The sequence below is a fragment of the Eulemur rufifrons genome, chromosome 23 (genome assembly GCF_041146395.1).
Source record: "Eulemur rufifrons isolate Redbay chromosome 23, OSU_ERuf_1, whole genome shotgun sequence".
NCBI classification, from domain to species: domain Eukaryota; kingdom Metazoa; phylum Chordata; class Mammalia; order Primates; family Lemuridae; genus Eulemur; species Eulemur rufifrons.
In genome coordinates this window covers 24,092,837-24,117,820 of record NC_091005.1, presented here as the reverse complement: position 1 = coordinate 24,117,820, position 24,984 = coordinate 24,092,837, and the positions used below count along the sequence as shown (strand labels likewise).

At 36.2% G+C, this 24,984-nt stretch overlaps 2 protein-coding genes across 5 annotated transcripts in view; one reads left to right on the top strand and one right to left on the bottom strand.

Moving 5' to 3' along the window:
- The window catches only part of FTO (FTO alpha-ketoglutarate dependent dioxygenase), a 353,424-nt gene extending 338,150 nt beyond the window's left edge, over positions 1 to 15,274 (bottom strand). For both annotated transcript variants that reach the window (XM_069456646.1, XM_069456647.1), the window contains exon 1: positions 15,199 to 15,274. In XM_069456646.1, coding sequence (XP_069312747.1) covers positions 15,199 to 15,243 — 45 coding nt within the window. In that variant the 5' untranslated portion in view covers positions 15,244 to 15,274. The remainder of the gene's footprint in view (positions 1 to 15,198) is intronic.
- A 290-nt stretch (positions 15,275 to 15,564) lies between these two features.
- The window catches only part of RPGRIP1L (RPGRIP1 like), a 95,005-nt gene continuing 85,585 nt past the window's right edge, over positions 15,565 to 24,984 (top strand). For 2 of the 3 annotated variants that reach the window (XM_069456292.1, XM_069456290.1), the window contains exons 1-3: positions 18,180 to 18,266; positions 19,891 to 20,032; positions 23,157 to 23,455. In XM_069456292.1, coding sequence (XP_069312393.1) covers positions 18,182 to 18,266; positions 19,891 to 20,032; positions 23,157 to 23,455 — 526 coding nt within the window. In that variant the 5' untranslated portion in view covers positions 18,180 to 18,181. Of the gene's footprint in view, positions 15,624 to 18,174; positions 18,267 to 19,890; positions 20,033 to 23,156; positions 23,456 to 24,984 lie in introns of those variants that run through there. The other variant, XM_069456291.1, reaches the window with a different exon arrangement.

Below are 24,984 nucleotides of genomic sequence, written 5' to 3'. Positions count from 1 at the left end.
AGCAGCAGTTACACTAAAGTAACTTTATAGTCTTAAATAAAAACAGGAAGAAGAGCAGCAGATGAAATGGCAAAATGAATCGGGACACATAGGTGGTTCAGATATAACTCATTTAAAAACCACAGTGATGGGTAGAGGGCCACCAAAATCTAAGATTTTCCTATGTATGGCTACAGATACAGTTTCCTTAATGGTCTATTCTGCTATATAGTTTTACACAAAACATTTTCTAAACGAAATGTTTTCTATTGTTGATGGAAAGCAAATTGAGAGTTATGGGTAAACAAGTTTTCTGTAAAGTAAAGAAAAAAAAAAAACAAAAACAAAACCCTCAACTTCCAGTCTATATGTACTTCCATTTGACAAGAAATGCTGAGAGTCCACTACGTTTTTAGCACCTTGCTAGACACAGAAAAATACATTTATAACATGGTTGTTGGCTAGAGGGATCTTATAATCTCCCTAGGGAAAAAATAATTACTGTACATAAAATACTAATAGGTAAAAGCAATAATAAAATGTCAAATTTAATATGACCAAACGTCAAAACATATGGTACCATACACCAACAAGTGCACCATACACACTCTTACTATTGGTACCACACATTTTGTCATAGGAAATAAAGTAAGGAAAGAGATGAAGCAAATAATCTTCAAAATTTTCATGAAAGAAAAGGGACTTAAGAGAAGTCCTCAGGGATTGGTGGATCTAATACAATATCATCAAGTTAGTTTTTATTTCTCAGATGAAACTTTTTTTGTAAATCCCCATAACTTGAGCTGAAAAACAACCAAGCAGAATTTATCACCAATTATCTGAGATATGAAGTCTCCTAGGAATCTTCAAAAGCGCATGTGTGTTTTGAATAAGTTATACTTACTTTTCCTGCTGCAATGAACAGGTTAAAAAAAAGAGGAGGGCAGAGTGTGGGAGGGGTACTTCACATTCACTTGCTCTACCTGAAGTCAAAATGCTGAAATGTCAGTGGTTATGTGAAATCCTTCAATGAAAAGTATTCTAAAAAAGAATATTTAATATTTACCCAGAAAATATTATACTTCTATCACTCTGCATTTGGATGGTGTTTAGCAATTTTAAAATAACCTGTTAACCTAAGGCTGACTTGTAAAATGACATTCTGTTCCCCAAATAACATGAGAACTCTCAGATAAAGAGACTTACTTGATACAGTATCACCCCTCCATAACAAGAAACAAAATAAATTAAAAATTAAAATAAATCTCAATGCAAGAGAAATAATGAAAATGTAATGTAATTGTCACTGAAATGGAAGGAATAATCATATATTTATTTTTCCTCCAAATGAGAGTAAAATAAAATATAGCTGCTCTAACACCTACAAAAATGAAAAAGGATTTCCAATTTTATAATTTTTTATCAATTTATATCAATTACACTAGTTTATTGGCCTGTACTTTGGGAAGAATGCAAAATGAGATTGCACCAAAAGGTTTATGCCCTGAAGCTACACATGTGCATTTCACTGTGTGCCAATATAGCTCTCTAGGTCACCCCTAGTAAACTGGGAACAGCAACATGGCAGGGCTCCTAGGTCTTACTCTACTTAAGGATCAGTTTGAAAAGTGGGTCTCAGAAAACATCCAATTAACAAATATTTATTGCATATCTGTCAGTAAAGTTTTGTGCTAGATATTTTAGAGGACACAAGATATATATACACACACACACACACACACACACATATATATATATTTTTTTTAAGTTTCTGCTCCAAAGAACACAATGATTTCTACATGGAGGTTGGGGTGGAGCAATGGATAAGACAAGAATACTAAAATCCCACTATTTTAAATCATATTTATATCTATATAACATTGTTAGTGTTTATCATTCTTTTACATTTATTATCTTGTTGATAACATGTCAGATGGAGCATGGAGGGAAATTAACCATCAACCCTATCCAGCTTAGCACAGTGGCTCACACCCGTAATCCTAGCACTTTGGAAGGCCAAGGTGGGAGGATCACTTGAAGCCAGGAGTTCAAGCCCAGCCTGGGCAACATAGCAAGACCTTGTCTCTACAAAAAATTTAAAAATTAGCTGGGCACAGTGGCAAGCACCTGAAATCTAAGCTACTCAGGAGGCTGTGGCAGGAGGATCACTTGAGCCCAGGAGTTTGAAGCTGCAGTGAGCTACGATAACGCCACGGCACTCCAGCCTGGGCAACAGAGTGAGACCCTGTCTCAAAAGAATAAAAAAATAAAAAATTAACTCCATTTTACTGATGAAACATCACAGAGATTGAAGGACTCATTCAAGGTAATGTCTAGTAACTGATATATGTGAGACTAGATATTTAGCTCCCACTACAGCAGGCTACTTATTACCTGTGTGGAGTGAGGGGGTGGTGGCGGTGTGGATATTCATGGTATTCACTCAACAAACATTACTCTAGTGCCTACTGTGTTCAAGACTCTGCACATACTGATGTACAAAATAAATAAAATACAGTCAGTAAAATTAATGAGGGAAAAAGAGACTGAAAAAAAATCACTACAAAACTGAGTGATAACGGCTATAAAAACATCCAAAAATTGCTAAAGGAACACAAAAGAGAAAATTATTTTAAGATTTTGAAATGCTTGTCATATTAAACAAAAAAGAATGAAAATGAACTAAGTATTCATCTCCAGAAGTTAGCAAAAGAAGCTCAATCAAAGCAGGAAAAAGGAAACAATAAAAATAAAGGTAGAACATAAACAAATTTAAGAGGTAGTTTTAAAAAAATAGACTATTAGCAAATAAAATCAATCTTTAAAGAGAAGACACAAATACAGAAAATTGTAATTGAAAAGAATATATAAAAAGTGAATAGGACATTTTTTCCATTATAAAACTATACATAATTCTATGCTAGTAAACCAGACAAAACTGTGTTCAATGTCATGCCAATAAATTTTTAAGTCTTTCTTTCTGAGAAATCATAATGACCAATATATGCCCCACCTGAAGTTTCATATACTCCCCCTTGCCCTACCCCCCATACCACCCTAAAATTTCCATAACAATCACTGCTACAGACCCATCTTACTTTCCTAATTGAAATATTAAAAAGTTGAGTTCAGCAATATGTTAAGAGACCAATATAATGTAACCAAGTAGGATTTACCCCAAGGAACCATTATTAGAAAGCCTATTAACAGATTACATTCTTATCAGTAGAAGTAAAGACATTACCATCTAAATAGATATCCCAAAAAATTTAATAAAAATTCAACCTCAGTCCCTGGAAAAAAAAAAAAAAAGTAAACTAAGAATCAAAGATAATTGCCAACGATTATCACTATACTTAATGCTAGAATCCCAAAGTATCATTTTAAAGGCATGGCTATCTGCTATAACCACTACCTTTGAGAGGTTCCAGACAATGTAATAACACAAGAAAAAAAGAGAGGTGAGTATAACTACTAAAAAGGGAAAGAACAAATTATATTTGCAGGTGATTAGATTATCTGCCTGGTCCACACCTAGAAAACCCAAGAAAATCATCCAAAATTTATTAAAATCATAAGGATAGGTTCTGTACTGTGGCCAATTACAAAAATAGCACACACATAAAAAGCTCTCTTATGTGTCAGTTAAAAAACATAATTTTCAAATATCTCATTTGCAATAGTAACCAAAAACAGTAATGCAAGTATTTTACAAAAAGTAATAAATAGTGCCTAATTGAATAAAATTATATAACTTTCTGAAGATTATAAAAGAAAAGTAAATGCAGAGACAGATAGCAGTGTTGAATGAGAACTATTATTTACTTTTGGTAACACAACAAGAAAAAGTAATGAGGCTGATTTTAACTAATATGCCCATAACTGGCACTGCCCAGAACTACATTCACAGTGGATTTTAGCATTTACTATACCACATTATTGTAATTATTTGTTTACATGCCTATCTTTCTATTAAACTAAGGTCCTCAATGGCAAAGATTATACCTTCCTCATCCTTAAGAGTCCCCCACCCCTAACATAAGTCCTGGTACACAAAGAGTACTAATTAAGTATTTCTGAGTGAACTCTACAGAGAATGCCACATAAATGCTTTGAGCAATAATATAACAAATAAAAATATTGCCAAGAGGGCATCTGAATCTATACACAAATAAACATATAAGATATGTGGAAAGAGACTATAATTTTTAAAAATTGAAATTTTATGAAGTTCCTAAAATTCTAAATATTAAGGAAGACAGAAATCAGTTTTTAACAGGTCTTCTTATAATATAATAATGTCTAGCTGTAGTCATTTCTCAGAAAACACAAGGCGGTGGGGAGTGGATATGCCTCATTGTCTAAAAAGCAATCTACTGAACCAAGGATGCAGAAATAACCATAAACTTTCTCAGACAACAATGCAAAAACACATCTGCTACACAGAAGACACCAGGATGCATCCTGCCTATGGGTTCAATCGACAAAGCACAACCTGGTGCCTGAAATATAAATCAAAGAACCTTATATCCCTGGTACTTATTGACATTTGCTACCTGCAAATTTCTAATATGTGCAAGATGGGCCTATTTTTATTTACAGCACAAACCACAGACTGAATGTAAAACAAGATGCTTAATAAATCCAGAGGAACATAAAACACCGGCATAACTCAGACAGCAAGACAGACACTCACTCCTTAATTAAGTGGGTGATGTTCTGTTTAAAACAAAAAGACAACCCTGGGCTATTGCTAAGATTAAGCACTCAGTGTTGCGAGCAAGGGAAACGCCAACCATTTTCAGGGCAAAGCTTTTAAATCATGAAATATAAAGCATCTAATAGTCTGTATTCAATAGTAAGTAGACAGTCAGGACACAGACTGATTTGGATTAACACATTTTCAGTTATAACAAGTAATTTTACAGAGGATTAGTATCTTGATGGTCTGATCAATATGAAGCACCGCTGCTATTACAGATGAAGAGAAAATTGCCCCTCTGGTAATAAAGTGTGCGTGTCTTCGTTCTCCTTCATTTGCTGAGTCCATTACTGTAATGGTTCCAGCATTAACAGCTGGGGCAATTTAAGCAGCAGGGGTCTGATGATTTTAAAAGCTGGGAACACTGGCTACTCATCCTTTCCTCCCTTTCAGTCTGCATATGCAACCCCTCTGCCTGGCTGTGGTTCCAATACAAGGATCATGTTTTATGAGAAAAATGACTACTATTTCCCAATTTTTGTCTCATTAATAGTGTTACCAGCCAATAATGTGACTAAAACAAAAATTGCTCACAGCATACTGGCTGCTGATTCCGCAAAAAATTGCACACTATTTACCTAAATAACAAGATTGACATGACAACAGGCTGGAGTCCACATAAACCGTAACATTTGCATTCATTTGCCCAGTGCTATTCTCATATTCTCAAGCAAAAAAAAAAAAAAAAAAAAAAGCAGAACATTCTTGCTGACAGAAAAAAAAAAATCAGCAGCAGAATTTTCCATCTTTGTTTTCAAAAAATGGCAAACTGAAGAACAGTGAGATAATGGACTGCTGTACATAGAAATAGAAAATCCATATTAGTGCAGCCTTGAGACTTTAATCATGCCCAATTCTGCAGAGTGAGTTAAGGTTGCAACATCAGCCCATTTTATATTATTATTGGGGAAATGCTCGCCCTTGAGCCTCAGCCTTGAATGATCCAGTCACTAAATGAAGGTGCCAAAGGGCAGACTTAGGGCTAATGCAGAAATCAGAGCTCTGAATTTTCTGATCACAAACAGTTAGGAAAACACTCATGCTCTGGCACCAGATCTCTTCCTCAGACCAGCTGCAACGTAATTTGGTTCCTCAAACTGAGTTTTCTACTTGGTTTCTACTACCAGTTGTAAAGGTTTCAACTGTCCCTTATCCATATGGCAGCTCTTAAACATTAGGGAAGGCATGGTCACTTTGCAGGCAGGTCATTTCCAAAACTACAGAGCAAACAAATGATAAGCATAGCAACAGGGCAGATGTAGCACAAACAACAATGTAAGCCTAATAGTCAAATTCACAGAATCAGAGAGTTAGAATGGTGATTACCAGGGGCCGGCAGAGAGGCACAAAACAGGAGAGGGCTAATCAAGGGACATAAAGGTTCAGTTATTCAAGACGAGTAAGTGCTAGAGATCTGCTATACAACATTGTGACTAAAGTTAACAATACTGAATTGTATGCTTAAAAATGTGTAAAGTGGGGAGATCTCATGTTAAATGCTCTTACCATAATAAAATAAAATTTTTTTTAAATGGAAGCCTACAGCACCTAGTCAAGGTTTAGCTTTGAAACGTCCTGGCTTATAAATATTATACCAAAGACAAATATTTGGAAACAAGTCCCTGTCAATGCAAATCTTCATCTCAACACATTCTGACCCAACCCAATAGTCCCAAGATTCCTTCCAGCTTACAATGTGAAACAATTTTATAGAATAAAATTGTAAGCCAGTAAGACAATTTTATAAAATAATTTAAAATCAATTTATAACAGAAGATTAAATGAACGAGCTTAGCAGAACTCCAAATTCATCTACTCTGAACTGTACCTTTTCTTTAAGGCTCCAAAAATACCATCTTTACTATAAAGTTCTTTTTTTCTATAAGTTAGAAAGTCACACTTTAAATATAACTTTATCAAGAAATCTACCATAATAAACTAACAACAACAACAAAATACACTAAACCCTGAGAGTAAACTAGCACTTTAAACTTAGAAAGCAATTGCTGATAGTTGCTACAGCATGTATTGAACAGAAGAGTTCTGTTTCTCAAAATTAATGCCCATACTTGTAGTATGTTAAGTAATTTAAAATCCATAAAGTACCTAACCATTTTCTATTATTTCTTTCAGGTTCCAGTTCCATCTCTCACTATCAGAAAGCCTACTAACGAATAATAAGTAATGCTCTTGGAAATTCATTCACTTGACAAGTATGGAATATCTACTAAGTGACTGGCAAAATCTTAAGTGCTAGGGATAAAATGACGAACGACAAAACTAAAAAAAAACATGGTTTCTACTTTTTTGTAGCATATAATCTAAATGCCAAAACCTGTATCGCTAAACTCAGCCACAATAAATCTAATCAACAGGCAGGGAGCCAGTATCATAACTATTACGGGTCATATGTATCATATATCAGATGCAGGAGGCTCTCAACCATTCAATCTTTCTTCAACAGATACTTACTAACATCTCCTATGTGGAAGACATTCTGTCAAGTATATTGCAGGGATGAAAGAATGAGTTAGACACAAATGCTGTCTTCCAGGAAGCTACAATTTGCTCAAAGTGTCTAAGACTTTTTTCTGAATGGCTAATTTAGTTTTCAAAACTAACACTAGGAGGGTTAAGAAATAGACCTGGAAATAACGGAAAGTAACAAGAACTCACTGTTACTCAGTGGTTTACCTAGTTAATTTTCAAGGAAGGTACGTTATTTAAAGTGGTTTGGAAACTATAACCAAATACACTAACCTTTCTATTAATATTTACAAAAAACAATCAAACCTACAAAACAGTGATTAAAGGTTGACCCATACACTGGAGGAAAGTTTAAGCAAAAAATAAAAATGGATTTTGGGAAGAAAGAAAAATATAAAGTAGAGGCTGTCAGGTGAGGTTTTAATTTTTTAAGTCCTCCGGTCATTGGCCTACCACCAAAAATGTCCTACATTTAGTTTCCAGTTTAGATAAACTGGTGACATAATTCAGAACCTTCTGAGGACCTCCCTAAAATGCCAAACTGCAAAAAATAAAATAAAATAAAATAAAAAACACCCAGTGGGTACATACAAATTTAATAAATAACAAACTTTATTTTATTCAGTTTTTACTTTTATAACTCAATAAATTTTATCACTTAAAGTTTACCTTGTTAAATGATATTAGGACAACTATCACCAAAAGCAGAAGATTTTGTAAGTGATGTTTTTTAAAGCAGGTAGTTTATATACTCTGGATATTTTCCTTCACTGATAAAAACGTACATTACTTAAAAGTATTAAATGTCTCTATCAAATATATCACTGTAGTAATAAACATAAACTATTTATATTTTTAATATTTTAAAAGAAGATGATCTAACCTAAGCCAGCATAAGAATCTTTGAGGCTAACTTGGAATTCAACATCCACACCTTTTTATTTCATGACAAATGAAACAGTTTTAATATTTCTAAAAAACCTCTTAAGGAGTCTTAGGCGTTTCATAAGGCTACTATACCTTTAAGCAGATCTTCCTAAGGGAGGAATTTCATGACCTCATGTTAGATCTTTCTTGCCACCATGTCCAGCTCCCATGATAAAACTCACCACTTTAGTGTTGGTACTTACTTATCTACCTTCCATGGACACACAGCCAGTTCCATAGGACCAGAACACAGTGGTTTCAGTGACTATTTTCTCAATTTTCTGAAGGGTGGTACACAACTAGTGCCATTCTGGATGCATGAGGGAGAAGTTAATGGAACCCCAGTTCAGAAAACCTGCTTGAGTAGACACTCAATATAAGTTTACAGAATAAATGTCCTGAATATCTACCGGGGTCAGATTGGTGGTGGTGGAGGTGGTGGTGATGGTGATGATGATGAAGAGGAGGAGGAGGAGGAGATGATGGTGATCATAACATTTATTTTTATGGTATACCAGGAATGTTCAAGGTAATATATATTTTTTTCACTTAATCCCTACCACAACCGTAAATATCACCCCAATTTTACAGTTGAAGAAACTGAGTCTCGGAGAAGTTAAGTTGCTTGTTCAAACAAGTGATGGAGCAGAATTCGATTCTAAGAGTCTGCTTCTAAAGCCCCACAACCTACACCACTATGTGACTGAATGGGCAAAACTGGACTATGGCAAAATGGAAAGCACCTTCCCACCCTAAAGGAGCAGCCACTATTCAACTCTAGTTAGGAAAATAGATGCCCAGTGTTGCCAGATACTCCTGTTTTTCAAGAGAGCCAGATAGCCAGATTTTTATGTAAAATCCCTCAACTTTTAAATATTATAAAATAATTATGAAACATCCAAACAGTCTTTTTTGGCCAAATAAAACACGTCTACAACCAGGATGAATATGGGGGTTATAAATTTGTGATTTCTAGTGGCCCTATCTTTCCTCCAAAGTGCAGAAGGATGGCTTGAGCACAGGAGTTTGAGGCCAACCTGGGCAACAGAGCGAAACCCTGTTTCTACAAAAAATTAAAAAACTAGCCTGGTGCAATGGCAGGAGCCTGTAGTCCTAGCTACTTAGGAGGCTGAGGTAGGACAATTGCTTGAGCTCAGGAGTTTGAAGCTGCAGTGAGCCATGACTGTGCCACTGCATTCCAGCTTGAGCAACAAGCAAGACCCAGTCTAAAAAAAAAAAAAAGAACACAAGGCCATTCCACAAAACAAATAGCCTGAACTCATCACAAACATCGGTGTCTTCAAAGACAAAGAAAGGATGAGGAACAAATTTAAAGGGGATCAGATTAAATGAGAAGAAACCAAAGAGATATAACAACTAAAGGTTATGTGTGATCCTGGATTGGAACCTGGACCAGGAAAAAAAAAATGCTATAAAAGATATTATTAGGAACATTAGCAAAATTTGAATATGGACTTTGAATTAAATAATAGTATTATATCAACGTTAACTTCTTCTGAAATTGATAATTGAGTGTGTTTATACATAAGGGAATGTCCATGTTCTTAGGAAACGCATGCTGAACTCTTTAGAGGCAAAGAGAATTGATGTCTCCAACCTACTCTGTAATGGTTCATAAAAAAAATGGTTGATATGTGTGCATGTGTGTGTGTGTGTGTGTGTGTGTACATATATATAGAGAAAGAGGGAGAGAGAGCATGCGCACAAGTAAGCACGCACAATAAAGCAAACATAGCAAGATGTTAACTTGTGCATCCGGACAATAGGTCTATGAGAGCTCTATGTTCTACTCTCGAAACTCTTCTATAAGTTTTAAATCATTTCAAAATAATAAATTACATCATCTGGAAAAAATGCACAGGGCCAGCCCCTCACCAGCAGAGGGCCCCTCAGGCCACCTAACTTAATCAAGGCCATACCCATTCTGCCCCCGGCATAGTGGACAGAACTTATCAAATTGGGTCCTCAAAGAAACCCACAGAAACAGCTATTCTTGAGTCCATTTTCTGGCTGGAGAAACTGAGGAACAGGGTATGAACTCCGCCCCCCCCATCCCAATAGCAAGGAAATGGTAGAGGCCATGGTTCTAACTCAAGCCATCAAATACTAATCTGGACTATTCCACTATATGCCTTATAAGAAATATTCATTTTAAAAATGCATGAATATAGTGTGGTACTCTCTTATGCTTTAACACAAATTTATATACATAAATTTATTGTGCAAAACTACATATTTGGTCCAACCTTCTTAATCACCCTCCAAACTTGGAAACTGTGTAAAAATCTACAGCATAAGCAATCACAAGAAAGAAAATATAATCTAAGTTATTTCAAAGAGAAAAGGAAAACCAAAAGTAATTATCCATTATGGGGTTGACAACATTTAATTTAAAAAACAAACAAGAGGGCTGGGCATGGCGGCTCATGCCCGTAATGCCAGCACTCTGGGAGGCGGAGGCAGGAGGATCACTTGAGCTCAGGAGTTCGAGACCAGCCTGAGCAAGAGCGAGACCCCATCTCTACTAAAAATAGAAAAATCAGCCGGGCATGGTGGCCCACTCCTGTAGTCCCAGCTACTTGGGAGGCTGAGGCAAGAGAATTGCTTGAGTCCAAGAGTTTGAGGTTACTGTGAGATAAGCAGATGCCACGGCACTCTAGCCCAGGTGACAGAGTGAGACTCTGTTTCAAAAAAAAAAAAAGAGAGAGATCTTTATAACTTTGGGATAAAGATTTCATAAACATGATACAAAAAGCATGAATCATAAAAATAAATATTGATAAATTGGACCTTTACTAAAAACCCCTAAGTAAACCAAAAGAATGAGAAATATTTGCAACACATATAGTTGACAAAGGACATATATCTAGAAAATATAAAGAACTCACAAAATAATAATAAGAACACAAATAATCCAACAAAAAGAAATGAGCAAAGATTTTGAACAGGAACTTCACAAATGAAGATATATATATACATATGTCCAATAAGCACATGAGAAGATGCTAAACATTATAACTCATCAGAGAAATGCAAATCAACACCACAATGAGATACCACTTCACACCTGCTACGATGGCTACAATTAAAAAGACAGACAGTAACAAGGATGTGACAAAATTCTAACTCTCAAAACTGCTAGCTGGAATATAAAATGGTGCAGCCACATTGGAAAATAGTTTGGCAGTTTCTTAAAATGTCAAACATAGATTTAACATATTATCAGCAATTCCACTCCTAGGTGTCTATCCAAGAGGAATGAAAATATACATCCATACAAAAACTTGTATGCAAATGTTCATATTAACATTTTTCATAACAGCCAAAAAATTGAAACAAATGTCCATCAATTGGTGAACAGATAAACAAAATACTATATATCCAGACACTAGAATGCTATCTACCATGTAATAAAAAGGAACAAAGTACTGATACATGCTACAACATGAATGAACCTCAAAAACACTATGCTGGGTAAAAGCAGCCAAACATAAAAGACCACACACTGCATGATTCCACTTATGTGAAAATGTCCAGAAAAAGCAAATCTAGAGAACAAAGAATAGATTAGTGGTTACCTACGGATGGGGATATAATTGGGAAATAACTGCAAATGAACACAAGGTTTCTTTGGGGGATGATGGAAATGTCCTAAAATAAGATTGTGATGATGGTTACACAACTCTGTAAATATACTACCAACTACTGAATTATACAGTTAAAACAGGTGAATTTTATGTATGGTATGTAAATTATACCTCAATAAAGCTTACAAAAAGAGATATGCAACCTCATTAGTCATCACTGAAACGCAAATTAAAATCACAATGAGATACCACTACACACCCACTTAGAATGGCTAAAATTTAAAAGACTGACAATACCAAGTGTTGACAGGAATACGAAGTAGAACTCTAATTTTACATTCCCACATTTGGTGGGAATGTAATATGGTGTAGTTGGATTGAATATTGTTCCCCAAAAAGATATGTAGAAGTCCAAAACCCTGGTACCTATGAATGTGACCTTATTTGGAAAAAAGCTCCTTGAAGATGTAATTAAGTTGAAGATCTTGAGAATCTCAAGATAAAATGATCCTATAGGCTTAAGGTAGACCCAAATCTAATAACTGACATCCTCATAAAAGAAAGGAGAAGTAGACTGGAGACAAAAACATAGGAAGGAAGGCCATGTGAAGATAGAAGTAGAGATTGAAATTATGCTTCCACAAGTCAAAGAACAACAGGAGCCACAAGAAGCTGGAAAAGGCAAGGAAGGATTCGCCCCTAGAGCCTTCAGAAGGAGTGTGGCCCCATCCACACCCTGACTTCAGACATCTGCTCTCCAGAACCCTGAAAGAATAAATTTCTGTTGTTTTAAGCCACCAAGCTTGTGGTAATCTGTAAATGGTAAAATCACTCTGGAAAATTGTTTAACAGTTTCCTGTAACGTTAAAGAACTCCCATACAACTCAGCAATTCCATTCTTGGGTATTATCAAATAAAAATGAAAACTGAAAGACTTATACATGAATGGCCACAGAAGCTTTTTTCACAATAGTTCAAAACCAGAAACAATTCTGATGTCCAGGAACAGGTGAATGAATAAACAATATGTGATATATCCACACAGTGGAATACTACTCAGTAATAAAAAGGAAAAAAACTATTGATAATCTGCAACAACCTAGATAAATCCAAAAATCATTATGCTGAATGAAAAAAGAACCAAGAATATATACTGTATGCTTCCATTTATATGAAATTCTAGAAAATACAGAATCATCTATAGAGACAGAAAACGCATCAGTGGCTACTCAGGGGGCCAAGGTGAAGGGAGAGACTGAGTATAAATGAACAAAAAGAAACTTTTAGAAGGGATAGAAATGTTCTCTATGCCAATTGTGGTGGATTTGCAGGTATCTACATCTGTCAAAACTCATCGAATTGTACACTATAAATGGTTGCAAATTATTGTATATAAATTACATGTCAATAAAGTTGATTAGAAAAAGAGAAAATAATTGATGAGTAATTGGACATTTTATATTTAAGATGTAAAACTGCCTATACTTCGTCCTAATCAATAACATTGCATAAGGAAACAAATTTTAAATAAAGAGCGAAGAAATTCTTAAAAGTAAACAGGAAGACAACTTGCTCTATCAACTCAACAGGTTTCACAAGCATAAAATGGGAAAAAGCCTTGAAATTAGAGTCAGAAGACCTAGCTCTGAGTGCTAGTTCCACCTAGCAACCAAGTGTCCTTGGACAAGTCATAACTTCTACAAGCCTCAGTTACCACATTTCCAAAATATAGGTGACATTAATAACTACCTCACAGGCAACGGCTCTGGTTTCAATAGAATAAGAACTCCTTTGGAGAAGGGATTCTATCTTAGCCAAAGTTATAATCCCAATGTATTGCATTGGGATATATGCTCAGTAAATCTTTACAGAATAAATGAAATACTTTAAAAATAAACCTGAAAGGTGAGAAAGGCATGCCAATGGGTGCCAATGGGTGATGTTTAATTGTTTCTTGTAGAATAATGCAGAAGGGTCTCCCTCTTTGTGCCATCTTTATAGTATATTACCCACATCACATGCTGATTCAAGCATGGAAACTTCAGGTCCCTTGTGAAATGCTGCCATAACTCAGGTCATTATAGAGCAGATTTTATGTTTTAAATCCTTAGGTATACTGCCTTAAGACAGACTCACTTTCTACAAAAGCAAGAACTGTGTATATTTTATTTAACACTGATCCTCACTGCCAATATCTGCCTATCATAGAGCTTGTGCAAATGCCCTATGACTAACTGAAATACAGAAAAGAGGGACTTTTAAGAAGGTTAAAGTAGTCGATAGGCAGGCAGAAAGCAGAGTGTTATGCCCAGAGGGTTTGTATCCAGTGGGATCTGGGCCACATGCAGGATCTTTTAGGCCATGTGAAGTTTTATCTTTATCCTAAGACAACAGAAAGCCATGGAAGATTTTAAACAGGTGGTTGGCAGAGTAAGGCCGGAGAAAAGGGACATAATTAGATACACACTTAGAAAGGATTACACTCTACAGTGTGGAAAAGAGACTGGTTGTTCGGGGAAGGGAGAGAAGGTGGCAGCGGAGTTAAGTTAGGGTGTGGAGTGAGTATAGTCCAATAAGGAGGCTACTACAACAGTCCATTAAAAAGATAATGGTAGCTTGGTCCAAGGTAGTGGAGATGAGGAAAAAAGTGGACATATTCCCAATATATTTAGACAAATTAATAGGACCTGAATTTCCAAATGAGGCAAAGGAAAACAATTCTTCATTTGTGAAAAAGACTGTTAACACTCCCATCTGTAAAATATCTATCTTGCAATATGCTGCAATAGTAATATAAAATAATATAAATATTATGACCCTAACACAGTGCCTGACACACAATAAATGCTAAAAAACAAAACCAAAAAAAATTCATCATTGCCATTATTATTGTCATCTCATGGAAATGGCAACTAGCAGAACCTGAACACCAAAGGTAGAGCACAGATAGCAATGTAAAGATTCATATCCACGGTGCTGAAAGACATAGATTGTATCAACAGGCCACTGAGACAACTGTGCCAAATAAACACATCTGACCGCACAGATATTTCGTCTAAGCCAATCTCAGTCCTCAGAGACCATTATTGAATAGAAAACACAGCTGGTATGATCACAGTCATCTGAGAGTCCGGTAAACTGAGGCACGAGGGTGGCCACAAATTTAACCAAGGAATAGGTACAGAAGCAGGACAAGGAAATGGTTGTCTTGATTCTCACTTTTGATCCAAACCAACAGGACTCGGCCTGCATCCTGAGCAGCACGAATTTATAACATACCCCCCGCCCCATGTCTCCAGGTCCCTTGCTGACAAGGCCCTGTCATCCCTTGGCTTAATACCGTGCAACCACTCGCCATGAAACCAGGCCCTTCCGGTTCCCTGCCCCTAGCTCCCAGCTCACGAAGAACCCCAGGCCCCCGGGAGTCCAACATACCTTAGCTTCACGCTCTCGATCCTCGGCAGTCGGGGTGCGCTTCATGCTGCCACTAAAGCCGCCTTCGCCACCTCGAGCCGCGTAGATCCCTCGTCCTGGACCCGCCTCCTGCATGTAGTTCTCTCAGCGTCCTGCTCCCGCCCGGAGCCATTCTCCCCTGCAGTCCAGAGAACTACCACTCCCAGGATGCACCGCGGAACGCCCGCGAGCGCCTCGGGTTTCCAGGAGAAGAATTTCCCAGGTCCGACAGCTGGGCGAGCGTAGTCCGCTACGCAGCGAGCCTACAGGCTGGGGACCTGGGAGAACTATATTTCCCAGGAGGCAACGGGCCCCGCCATGTTTTTCCCGTGCTCCTCTCAGCCAGCCGCCCAACACGCCGTCGGCGCTATAGCAACGGCAGCGGGCGGCGGAGTGAGAGTGGCTAGGTAAGTAGTCTGGGGGAGGATGGGGGGTGGGTGGAGGGTGGCGTACCCTCCACCTGCAGCACGAGCCAGGGCCAGAGTCCTAGGGTCTACTCTGCGGCCTGCCTAAGGCCCCGGAGTTCTGCTCTCGTGAAAAAGCAGCCCAGCCCCAGCGCCAGCCCCTGGCATATCCCTCAGGCCTGAATCACAGCCCGCCCTTTTGCCCCGCGTCCAGGACCAACTTGAAATTTTATATGCCGACCTTGAACCTTAGCTAATGAGATTTGATGCTGCTAACTGCCGTCCCTATCCAAATCTTTCAAGTAGAAGGTCAGAAACACAGTTCGCTCATTTGCCCTGGATGAGGAGTTGGTTGGTAGACCCTAAACCTCCTGGGTGGCCTATCGTTTGCTTAATTACTTGTTGTTTCCTTACTGTCTGATTACTTCTATAATCTGTTGGCTACATAAACGTGGGGACTTTGCTTGCCACTTTAGTCTCAGTGCCTCATTTATTCATTCAATAAATATTAATATTGGTACCCACCATGTGCCAGGCACTGTTCTTGACCAGCTGTGAAGACCAGTACCCATCTCAAGATGTTTATATGGAGACAAACAATAATTTTATCTGGTAACTTCAGATAGAGGCAACTGCTATAAAAGAAACAGTGAAGAAATTAGCAGGAAGAGTAACATAGGATGGTCAGGGAAAACCTCTCTGAGGAAATGACATTTGAGCTGAGCTCCAAAGAAAGAGGAGCCAGCTAATGCAAAGGCCTTGAGCGAGACAAGGAGATGGTGAAGTTGAGGAAGGTTAGGAACAGTGTAGGTGAAGCATAGTGAGCAAGGAGAGAGAGCATGAGTTGGCATTGAAGAGGTATTGCAGCACTCTGCAGGGTTCCTCAACTTCCACACTATTAACATTTTGGGCCAGACAATTCACTGTTGTAGGTCCTATGTCTTGTAGGAGATTTAACATCCTTGGCTTCTACCCACTAGATGCCTGCAGCACCCCGCCCCCTTCCCAGTTGAGACAACCAAATATATCAAGAGACAAGTACTTCCTAAATGTGTGACCTCGGGCAAGTTACCTAATCTGTGTCTTGGCCTCCTCTTTTGTAAAACAGGTGTCATTTGAGTAACAACCTCATATGAATATTGTGGGGCATTTAATTAATTCATCTAAACAGAGCACTTAGAACAGTACCTGGCACATAGTAAGCATTCAATAAATGTTAACACCACTATCATCATCATTACTGTTATTATAAAAGCAACCTTAACTCTAGCATGGAAAAGTAATCGTTTTCACATGTAACCTGTGTTGAAATGGGGTCTTAAAATTGACCTTTCTGTAGCAGTGTTTCCAAAAAGAAGTAGATGATCTCCCAGGCATTTGTCTGTTAGCTGTTTCTGTCACAGCAAAATGCAGTGGTTCTCCACCTTTTCTGAGTTATAATTAAAGTTATGAACCCTCTCCCCAAAATATATTGTATATACACATAAGCATGCAGAATTTGGTAAAACATCTCTGGGTTCACAGACCCTGAAGCCCCATTGGCTCCACTCATTCAACAACTACCTGGCGAATACCTACTCAGTGAATGTGCGAAACTCCGTGCCAGCCTCCAAGAATACGGTGGTGAACAGGACAAATAAGCTTGCCACTCTCTTCGTCTTCCCAGTCTGTCACCAACACCCTAGAGCTTAAGAATTTTTCTGCCTTACAGTATCTTCATTGACAGTTTGCATTTGGCTTTCTAGGTAGATTGAAATAAAAATATAAAATCTTTTTTTTTCATATTCGACATTGTAGCGACCGTTCACATCCATGTACAAAATAAAGTTACTGTGGTATATCTCTGTAAAGCATGGAAACTGTAAAAATAGCAGAATTACCTGGACAGCCTACGAGTTGAGGTAATTAAACCCTGGAACCTGGGCAGTAAAGAAGGCAACATACAACAAAAACATCCCAGTTGGTGAATTTATGAAACCTTTTTCACAAAACTTGGAACTACCCACTCATTTGTGCATCGAGCAGAACATTAATATTCAGAACATTAACATTAATATTGACATCCCTGGCATCTGTGCTAAGTTCTTTTAATTTACCATCTCACTTACCTTAAAATAACTCTGTGAGACAGATATTATTTTCTCCATTTTTCAAATTAAGGGACTGAAACTCAGGTTAGGTGACTTGACCAGCTGGCAAATGATAGAACAACCATTTGAATCAAGTTCCTGACCTAAGTTTTTTCTGAGATACCTGCTTTCTTTTAGGGGTTGGGGAAGGGGAAGGGATGGAGAAGGGGTATTTCTTAAATGATAATCTTACTTTATTTCCTAAGCAAACTATAGGAAATATACTGTTGAGAGGAACACCATCTCCATGATTGAATGTAGTATTACTTTTGGAATAGAAGCTTTCATCTTCTTCAGGCAGCACATGTGGACAATAAGATGTCCATTAAAGTTCTGGTCCCTTATTCATTTTATTTGGTTCATTCCATTGCATAGTGAATGTAATAACTTGGAAAGAGTTTATTTGAATTTGCCTTTCTCCACAGATAGGCCATGTCTGGTCCAGCTGATGAGACTGCAGGAGATCTGCCTGTGAAAGATATAGGTCTAAACCTCTTTGGAATGGGAGGGTTACAAGGTATGGCCAGCTGTTATTAATTACTGTTATGAACTTTGATCAGTGACTTCTTTACTTTTAATTTAAAGTATTTCTGATATTCATACAAACCAAACCATTTAAGTAACTATATAGCTCTTGATTGGACTAAACAAAATGATGGAGAGTTTAGAACACATCTGGTATTTTACCGCATGCATCAATTATCAACAGCTCATAGAAAATGTAAAATCCCCCTCTGTTCTGATAAAGAATTGTTATAAATCATCTTTTTAAAATTCCACACGTCAGTAGAAACTACATAGAGAATATCAAGCCTCCAAACTGAATTGCCTGGTTTAAATCACATTCACCATTAAAACATTTCTTTATGGTTAAATTTTATGTGGAAGGAAATGCCGTATTTTAAAATTTTTGCCTTTTAAGTAGAATATCTCAAAATAGCTTATGTATGCAAGTGATAGTGACTTTTTTAATCAAATTAATATACATTAAAGGTTTTCTTTGTCCTTTTATCACTTAATGGTTGCTGTAGGGCTAAAAAGCACTTTCAAATTGTGAAAGAAAAGAACTACTTTAAAGAACAATTTAGAGTATAGAGCTTTGTTTATGTTTGTACAATGTGTCAGCCATACTCTCATGCCACTACATTTGCTATTGAGAAGGAATATTTAAAATATATTCCAGTAGGGAATCTTTGTACACCTTTAATTAGAACAGTATGAGTGGCCACCTTGAAATACCTCAGAAAGGTGGTCATTTATTGAAAAAGATAAATTTGGCTATAAAGATTTTACTGTTAAAAGTAAAAAGTATATATAAGCTTTCTTCTGAATCTTTGAGGGGGTACCAAGTATTCAAAGACAAATAAATTTTAAGTGTGCAAAGCTATTTATTGAGTTTTGATAATCTGAAAGTTCAATTCTTGTCCTCATTAACCCATCATAGGACTTTAATCTCTATCAGTTTGTTCTTTGTTTCTACTGGAGGATTGTTGAAATTGACCTGCTTCAAAATGTTATGGAAAATTTAAGCATCTGTAAAAAGATATCTACACATGCTAAAGGATGTAAAAGTTCTTCTTAAAAAGTATGTAAAGTAGCATATAGGGAAATGATTTGTAAAGCTTTTAAATGACAATTGTTGAATTTTTTGTTTTGTCTTAGAATTTTTAGTTTATTTTTTATAACCTAACACTATAGCTCAGAAAAATGTCTTAATCATATGTGTTTGCAGAATTATTCTCACTCTTGCATTTGTAAAAAAAAAAAAAAAAAAGTTTCAGATACTCTGACTTTTAATTTAGTTTTCACAACATTCAGCATATGAAGTGGAAAGTCTTTATTGAATCAGAGTTCCATCTTATATTCTTACAGAATGATTGCTTGAATACTTTTTTGCATGGATACTATTGTTGCTCAAATTCCTAATACTGCATATAAAGTATTAATAGCAAAAATTTTTATTCTCACCTCAAATCATTGATGTGAATAATGCTATAGCATTTTCTAAAGCAATCTTAATTGTAGGTCGCAAAGAAAAAATTCTAAGATGAGGGCATCAGAAATTATGTTGATATCAAGAGTTTTCATTTTTAGAGACTATTTTAAGTAATCCACAATTAATTACCTTGGCATTTTTGCAGAAACTTCAACAAGGACGATGAAGTCTCGCCAGGCAGTGTCACGTGTCAGTCGTGAGGAACTGGAAGACAGATTTTTACGTTTGCATGATGAAAACATTTTACTTAAACAGCATGCCCGCAAGCAAGAGGATAAAATTAAAAGGTTATGATAAAAAGCTTTTAGCTTTTTTTCTTGACTCTCAAAGTTTGGAGGGTATGGTTTTTTATAAACTTAATTGAAAACCACACCTTGAATCTTTTTTGGAACAAGGCAGGTTGCAAATAAGTATAATTTTTAAAAATGGAAAATCTTGCAAATAGAATAATAAACCAGAAAGATTATGTGAGTGTTTATTATGTCTGAAGTTGCTATTTGAAAGAAAAGGGCTAATAGCTAAGAGTGCAAGGAGTATATCATATCTATAAATAACTTTTGGTTTAATAATATTTATAGTTTAATAAGCAAATGGCCAAAGCATCTGTTTTTAAATGTTTTGATTTTAATATAAAAGTTTTAAAAAGTAATTAACTATTCTAACTTGTTAGAATGCATGTTCCCTTAAGATTTGGAGTATACTAATGAAAATATCACTTAAATTTCTAGAACATATTTAACTGCTTGGGTTAGTCTAGATTCTATATTTATTTCAAAGAGCCTCTACTGTTTTTAAAGAAACATATTGTCACTTTTGATTTATATGCAAAAAATTTGTGCAGGAATGATTTAAGAGTAGATATTCTTTAATTTTTTGTTATTCAGAAACACTTTGCCTATCTTCTGAATGTATGGCATTAAAAACAAAAAAGTGCATTTCTATTTGTAAGCATGAGCAGGTCAGTGTTCTTATTAATATTCCAGGTTCAAAGAAAAGGTGAGATTGCCATTGAAGAAAAAAATATAGGGCTTTTTTCCTGCTCAGAATTCATTTTAAAGAGGTGATTCCGTTTCAGTTTCTACTCTGTGGACTTTGTCTAAAGAGCCCATAACCTGATTTGTGCAGGCCTTTTACTTGAGTTGGTTTTTGAGTCATGATGGCTGTTTTCAAGACGTGACTCCCTTGCCTGAGTCCCTTTCTGATCAGTAGCACACACATGTCAGCCAGTCAGAATGTGACAGGTAGTGTATGACCACTGAATTTTTTTTTTTTTCTTTGTAAGCCTGTTGGTCAGTAAAATAATCGAATTCGCAACCTTGACCTCATTAGTAATTTGGCCTAGCCTAAAAAGAAAAAACAATAATGAGCCATGTCATTTAATGGCAAAAGGCCTGGGCTAGGAGTCAAGTTGTATGTATGTGTTCTGTTATCTCTCTGCCACTAGCCTGTGGTATGTTCAAGCCATTTAACCTCATGGAATTTTATTTTACTCAGCCATGAGAGTAGTGATCCAATAAACACTGACCCAAAGTTCTAAATTCCTTCTCAGTCTTACACCACTAACAGTGACCTAGATACATGGGTAAAACTGTCTTTAAATTTATCCTTGAGATGTAATTAGCATCACTTTTATAAATACAGATTTTTATAAACCACCTTTTTAAATAAGTACTCAAACTTTACCAAATCACTTACGAATCATTAGTATCATAAAATAATCAATTCTAACAAATGGAATTGCTATTAGTGGACAAACAGATGCAATCTTATGTTTCTTGACAAAGTTTACCTGAACATCGTTTAAGGAATTTAAAGACACTTCTCTAGCTGTTAACTACCTTTTCATATTAAATCTGTGTCTTTCTTTTGAATGTAATCTATATCTCTATGTGAACATCTTTCTGTAACAGAAGGTTCAGGTATTTAGATTGACATCTCATTTGGATGACTACCTTATTTTTATGGATAGGCCACTGGGTAGGGCTCAGGTCCCTAAACTCATTAAAGGGCTAGGTAGAATGTGTGACTCTCTTGGACTGTGATACCTGGCCAAATTTCCCAATGATATATCATTCTCTGGATTAGGTGGAAAAGGAACTAATCCATTGATTATTTTACTAGAGTGTTTGTGGTACTCTTGGATCTTGGTTTTTATTATCCTATATCCGTTATAAAGCATGCTTAATGGGTGTGCCTCAAGGGAAAGAGAAAACAATCTTAACTGATTATGTTATGCATAGCTCTCCCTGATGCCACATGCTGTAGGCTGAGTAGCCAGAAGTGTAGATAGACATGTATTACTACCGCATTTACAGAGGACTCTGCTTAGGGCAAAAAAAAAAAAAAGGTTGTTCTATAACATCCCAAAGCTATTAAGGATTTTTTTATTTCACTTTTGTTGTCTTAAGTAAAAGCTTCTGTCCATAACCATACTAAAATAAAGCAAACCCCATTTAAAGAAAAATGAAGTGTGTTTTTATTTTCAATCTCCTGTCTGGATCTTTATAAAAATAGATTCACTATAAACTAGAATCAGCTATTGAAGATGTGCGACCAATTTTGTAAAGTCTTGAACTTGTGTCTCTCATCAAAGCCACCTTTTCTTTCTTGTCCTGCCAAGATTTTTCCATTCACTGTCAGGCATGTTTTCCGTACGTGTATATTACATCACCCCCATGTGCCCTTTCTGTCTTTTGTTCTGTCTAACCAGTTTCTATCAAAACTTAAAAGAATCAAAGGTATAAACTCCTGAGATGTCAAAAGCACGATTTATGTCTAAATTTAAAGGTAGCATTAAAATGATACTTTTTGCATCTAATTATTTTCTACCATTAAACACAAATGTTTCTTGAGCACTAAGCAACATTTAATGGTGCATTTTGGCTTCTTTTGAATTTTTCATTGCCTTTGTATGTGTGCATCTGTGCATTCTAACATTTTTATATTTATAATGTGTCTTAATCCTAGAGAAACTGAAAACAATATATTACCTAAATGCTGCATAGTCTTAACACACTTTTCAAAAGTTTTAACTTACTGTGGATTGCAGATATAACCCACCACATCCACAATCTGTAACTACATTTAAGTGCATACAGCATTCCTATATAAGGTCATGCGTTAAAAATTGCATTTCAGGAACATATGGAGTAAATATGTGTCCTCTCTTTACTAACCTTAAATGATAAGCCTTAGGAAACTGTTATTTGTCAGTGCTATAAAGCAGATTGTTGCCCAGTGGTTTCAATTATCATCAAAGGATTCTTCACAGGCAGTAATAGTTACATCAAAACCTGAAATTTATTATTCAGGTTCTGCACTGAAGTCTTCACAGTGATTATGTTCCTTTCAACAGAATGCATTTTATGCTGACTTCTCACATTCCTTTTCATCTTTTTATTATTTCCCTAGAATGGCCACCAAGTTAATACGGCTAGTTAATGACAAGAAAAGATATGAGCGGGTTGGTGGCGGCCCCAAGCGGCTGGGACGAGATGTGGAAATGGAAGAAATGATTGAGCAGCTGCAAGAGAAAGTTCATGAGCTTGAAAGACAAAATGAAGTCCTCAAAAACAGACTAATTTCTGCCAAACAACAACTGCAAATCCAGGGTTACAGGCAAACTCCGTACAATCGTGTACAATCTCGTATTAACACTGGGCGTAGAAAAGCAAATGAAAATGCAGGTTTACAGGAATGTCCCAGGAAAGGTAAAACAAAGCTTACATTAAATCCTAAACTTAAGTCTTTTAATAGATTGTTTTCACACACAAACACAAAGTTTTATTTCTGTATTATTCATACTTTGAAGTGTCTCTAGAAAAATAATTTTTGATTGGCTTTTTGATAAGATAGTCTTGTAATGAAGATCATTTAAGAATCATGAGATCAGTCTCACATTTGTATAGGAAAAATTCCACGTAACTGTTCATTCTGATAGACATGTATGAACTAAGTGAAATTTGAGTTGAGTTTGACTTGATTATAGTATAGATGGAAATCGTACAGATTCAGGCAAGTGGGGAAATCAGCTAGTTGCTTATGTATGACCACACTTATTGTTTTGAATGATCACATCTAAGTTCTTCATCCAAAGATCTTTTAAAAATTTGCAAAAATGTTGAAATCTTTCTTATCGTATGGAGGCAGCATAACAGTGGAATGTTGTGTTCTTGTTCCTCCACTTACTAGCTGGTGACCTTGGACAAGTTTCCTAATCATTCTGCACTTAAGTTTTCTTTACATGTAAAATAAAAGGATTGAAGTAAGTGACCATAAAGGTCTCTTCCATCTCTGAAAATGATCAGAGGTCAATCACTTTCTTCATCTTGAAAATGAAAAACCTACCCAGGATACAAAGCAATTCAATTGCATAGATAAGACTTGATATAGAACATGAATATTTCTAATAAAAATTCTCAGTTTTCTCCACCCAGGAACTTTATTATAATAGAACTAATAGTCAACAAATATTTTAAGTAACATTTTTAAAATGTCAACTACTAGGAAAGGAAATAAAGTTTTAGCTCTAATTGATTTTTATTGGAATATACTTTACATAAAGACCAAATAGTTTTAGAGATATAAAGAATCATGTTAAACTTTAGTTTCAATTTATTGAGGAAGAAAAAAAAAATGCCACATGAACAGAAAGGGAGAAAAATTTGTTGTAGTTTTCTCTCTAAGCCAAGATGTTAACACTCTCTGTTCCCCAGATAGACTTCCTTTGAAGTCAGTAAGGCCTCCATGCAAGCAGAAGGCAGCTGCAGGATGAAAGGGCTTGGCTACTCCTAGCTATGTGAGATTGGCAGTCGACTTTGAATATAACCAAAGTAAGCATAATGAATTATAAATCAGAAAATACTGCCGCTACTTAACTTTTTTACATAGAAGAGAATACTTGAACTCTCAGCCTCACGTTCCCCATCTATAAAATGGAGTGATAATAATGCCAGATTAGGTAAGAAATCAGATGGTAGCTCCACAATGATATATTTTACCATTAAAATGTCACTTATCCTCTCTGAATCTTAGTTTTGCCATCTGGGACCATAACTGGGCAAGGTGATCTCTAAGGTCTGCAAGGTCTTTTATGTTATACTAAATAAAAATATTGCCTAAGCTGGGCACAGTGGCATACGCCTATAGTCCTTGGGATGCTGAGGCAGGAAAACCAGTTGAGCCTAGGAGTTTCAGTTCATCCTGGGCAACATAGACCCCTGTCTATAACAAATAAATA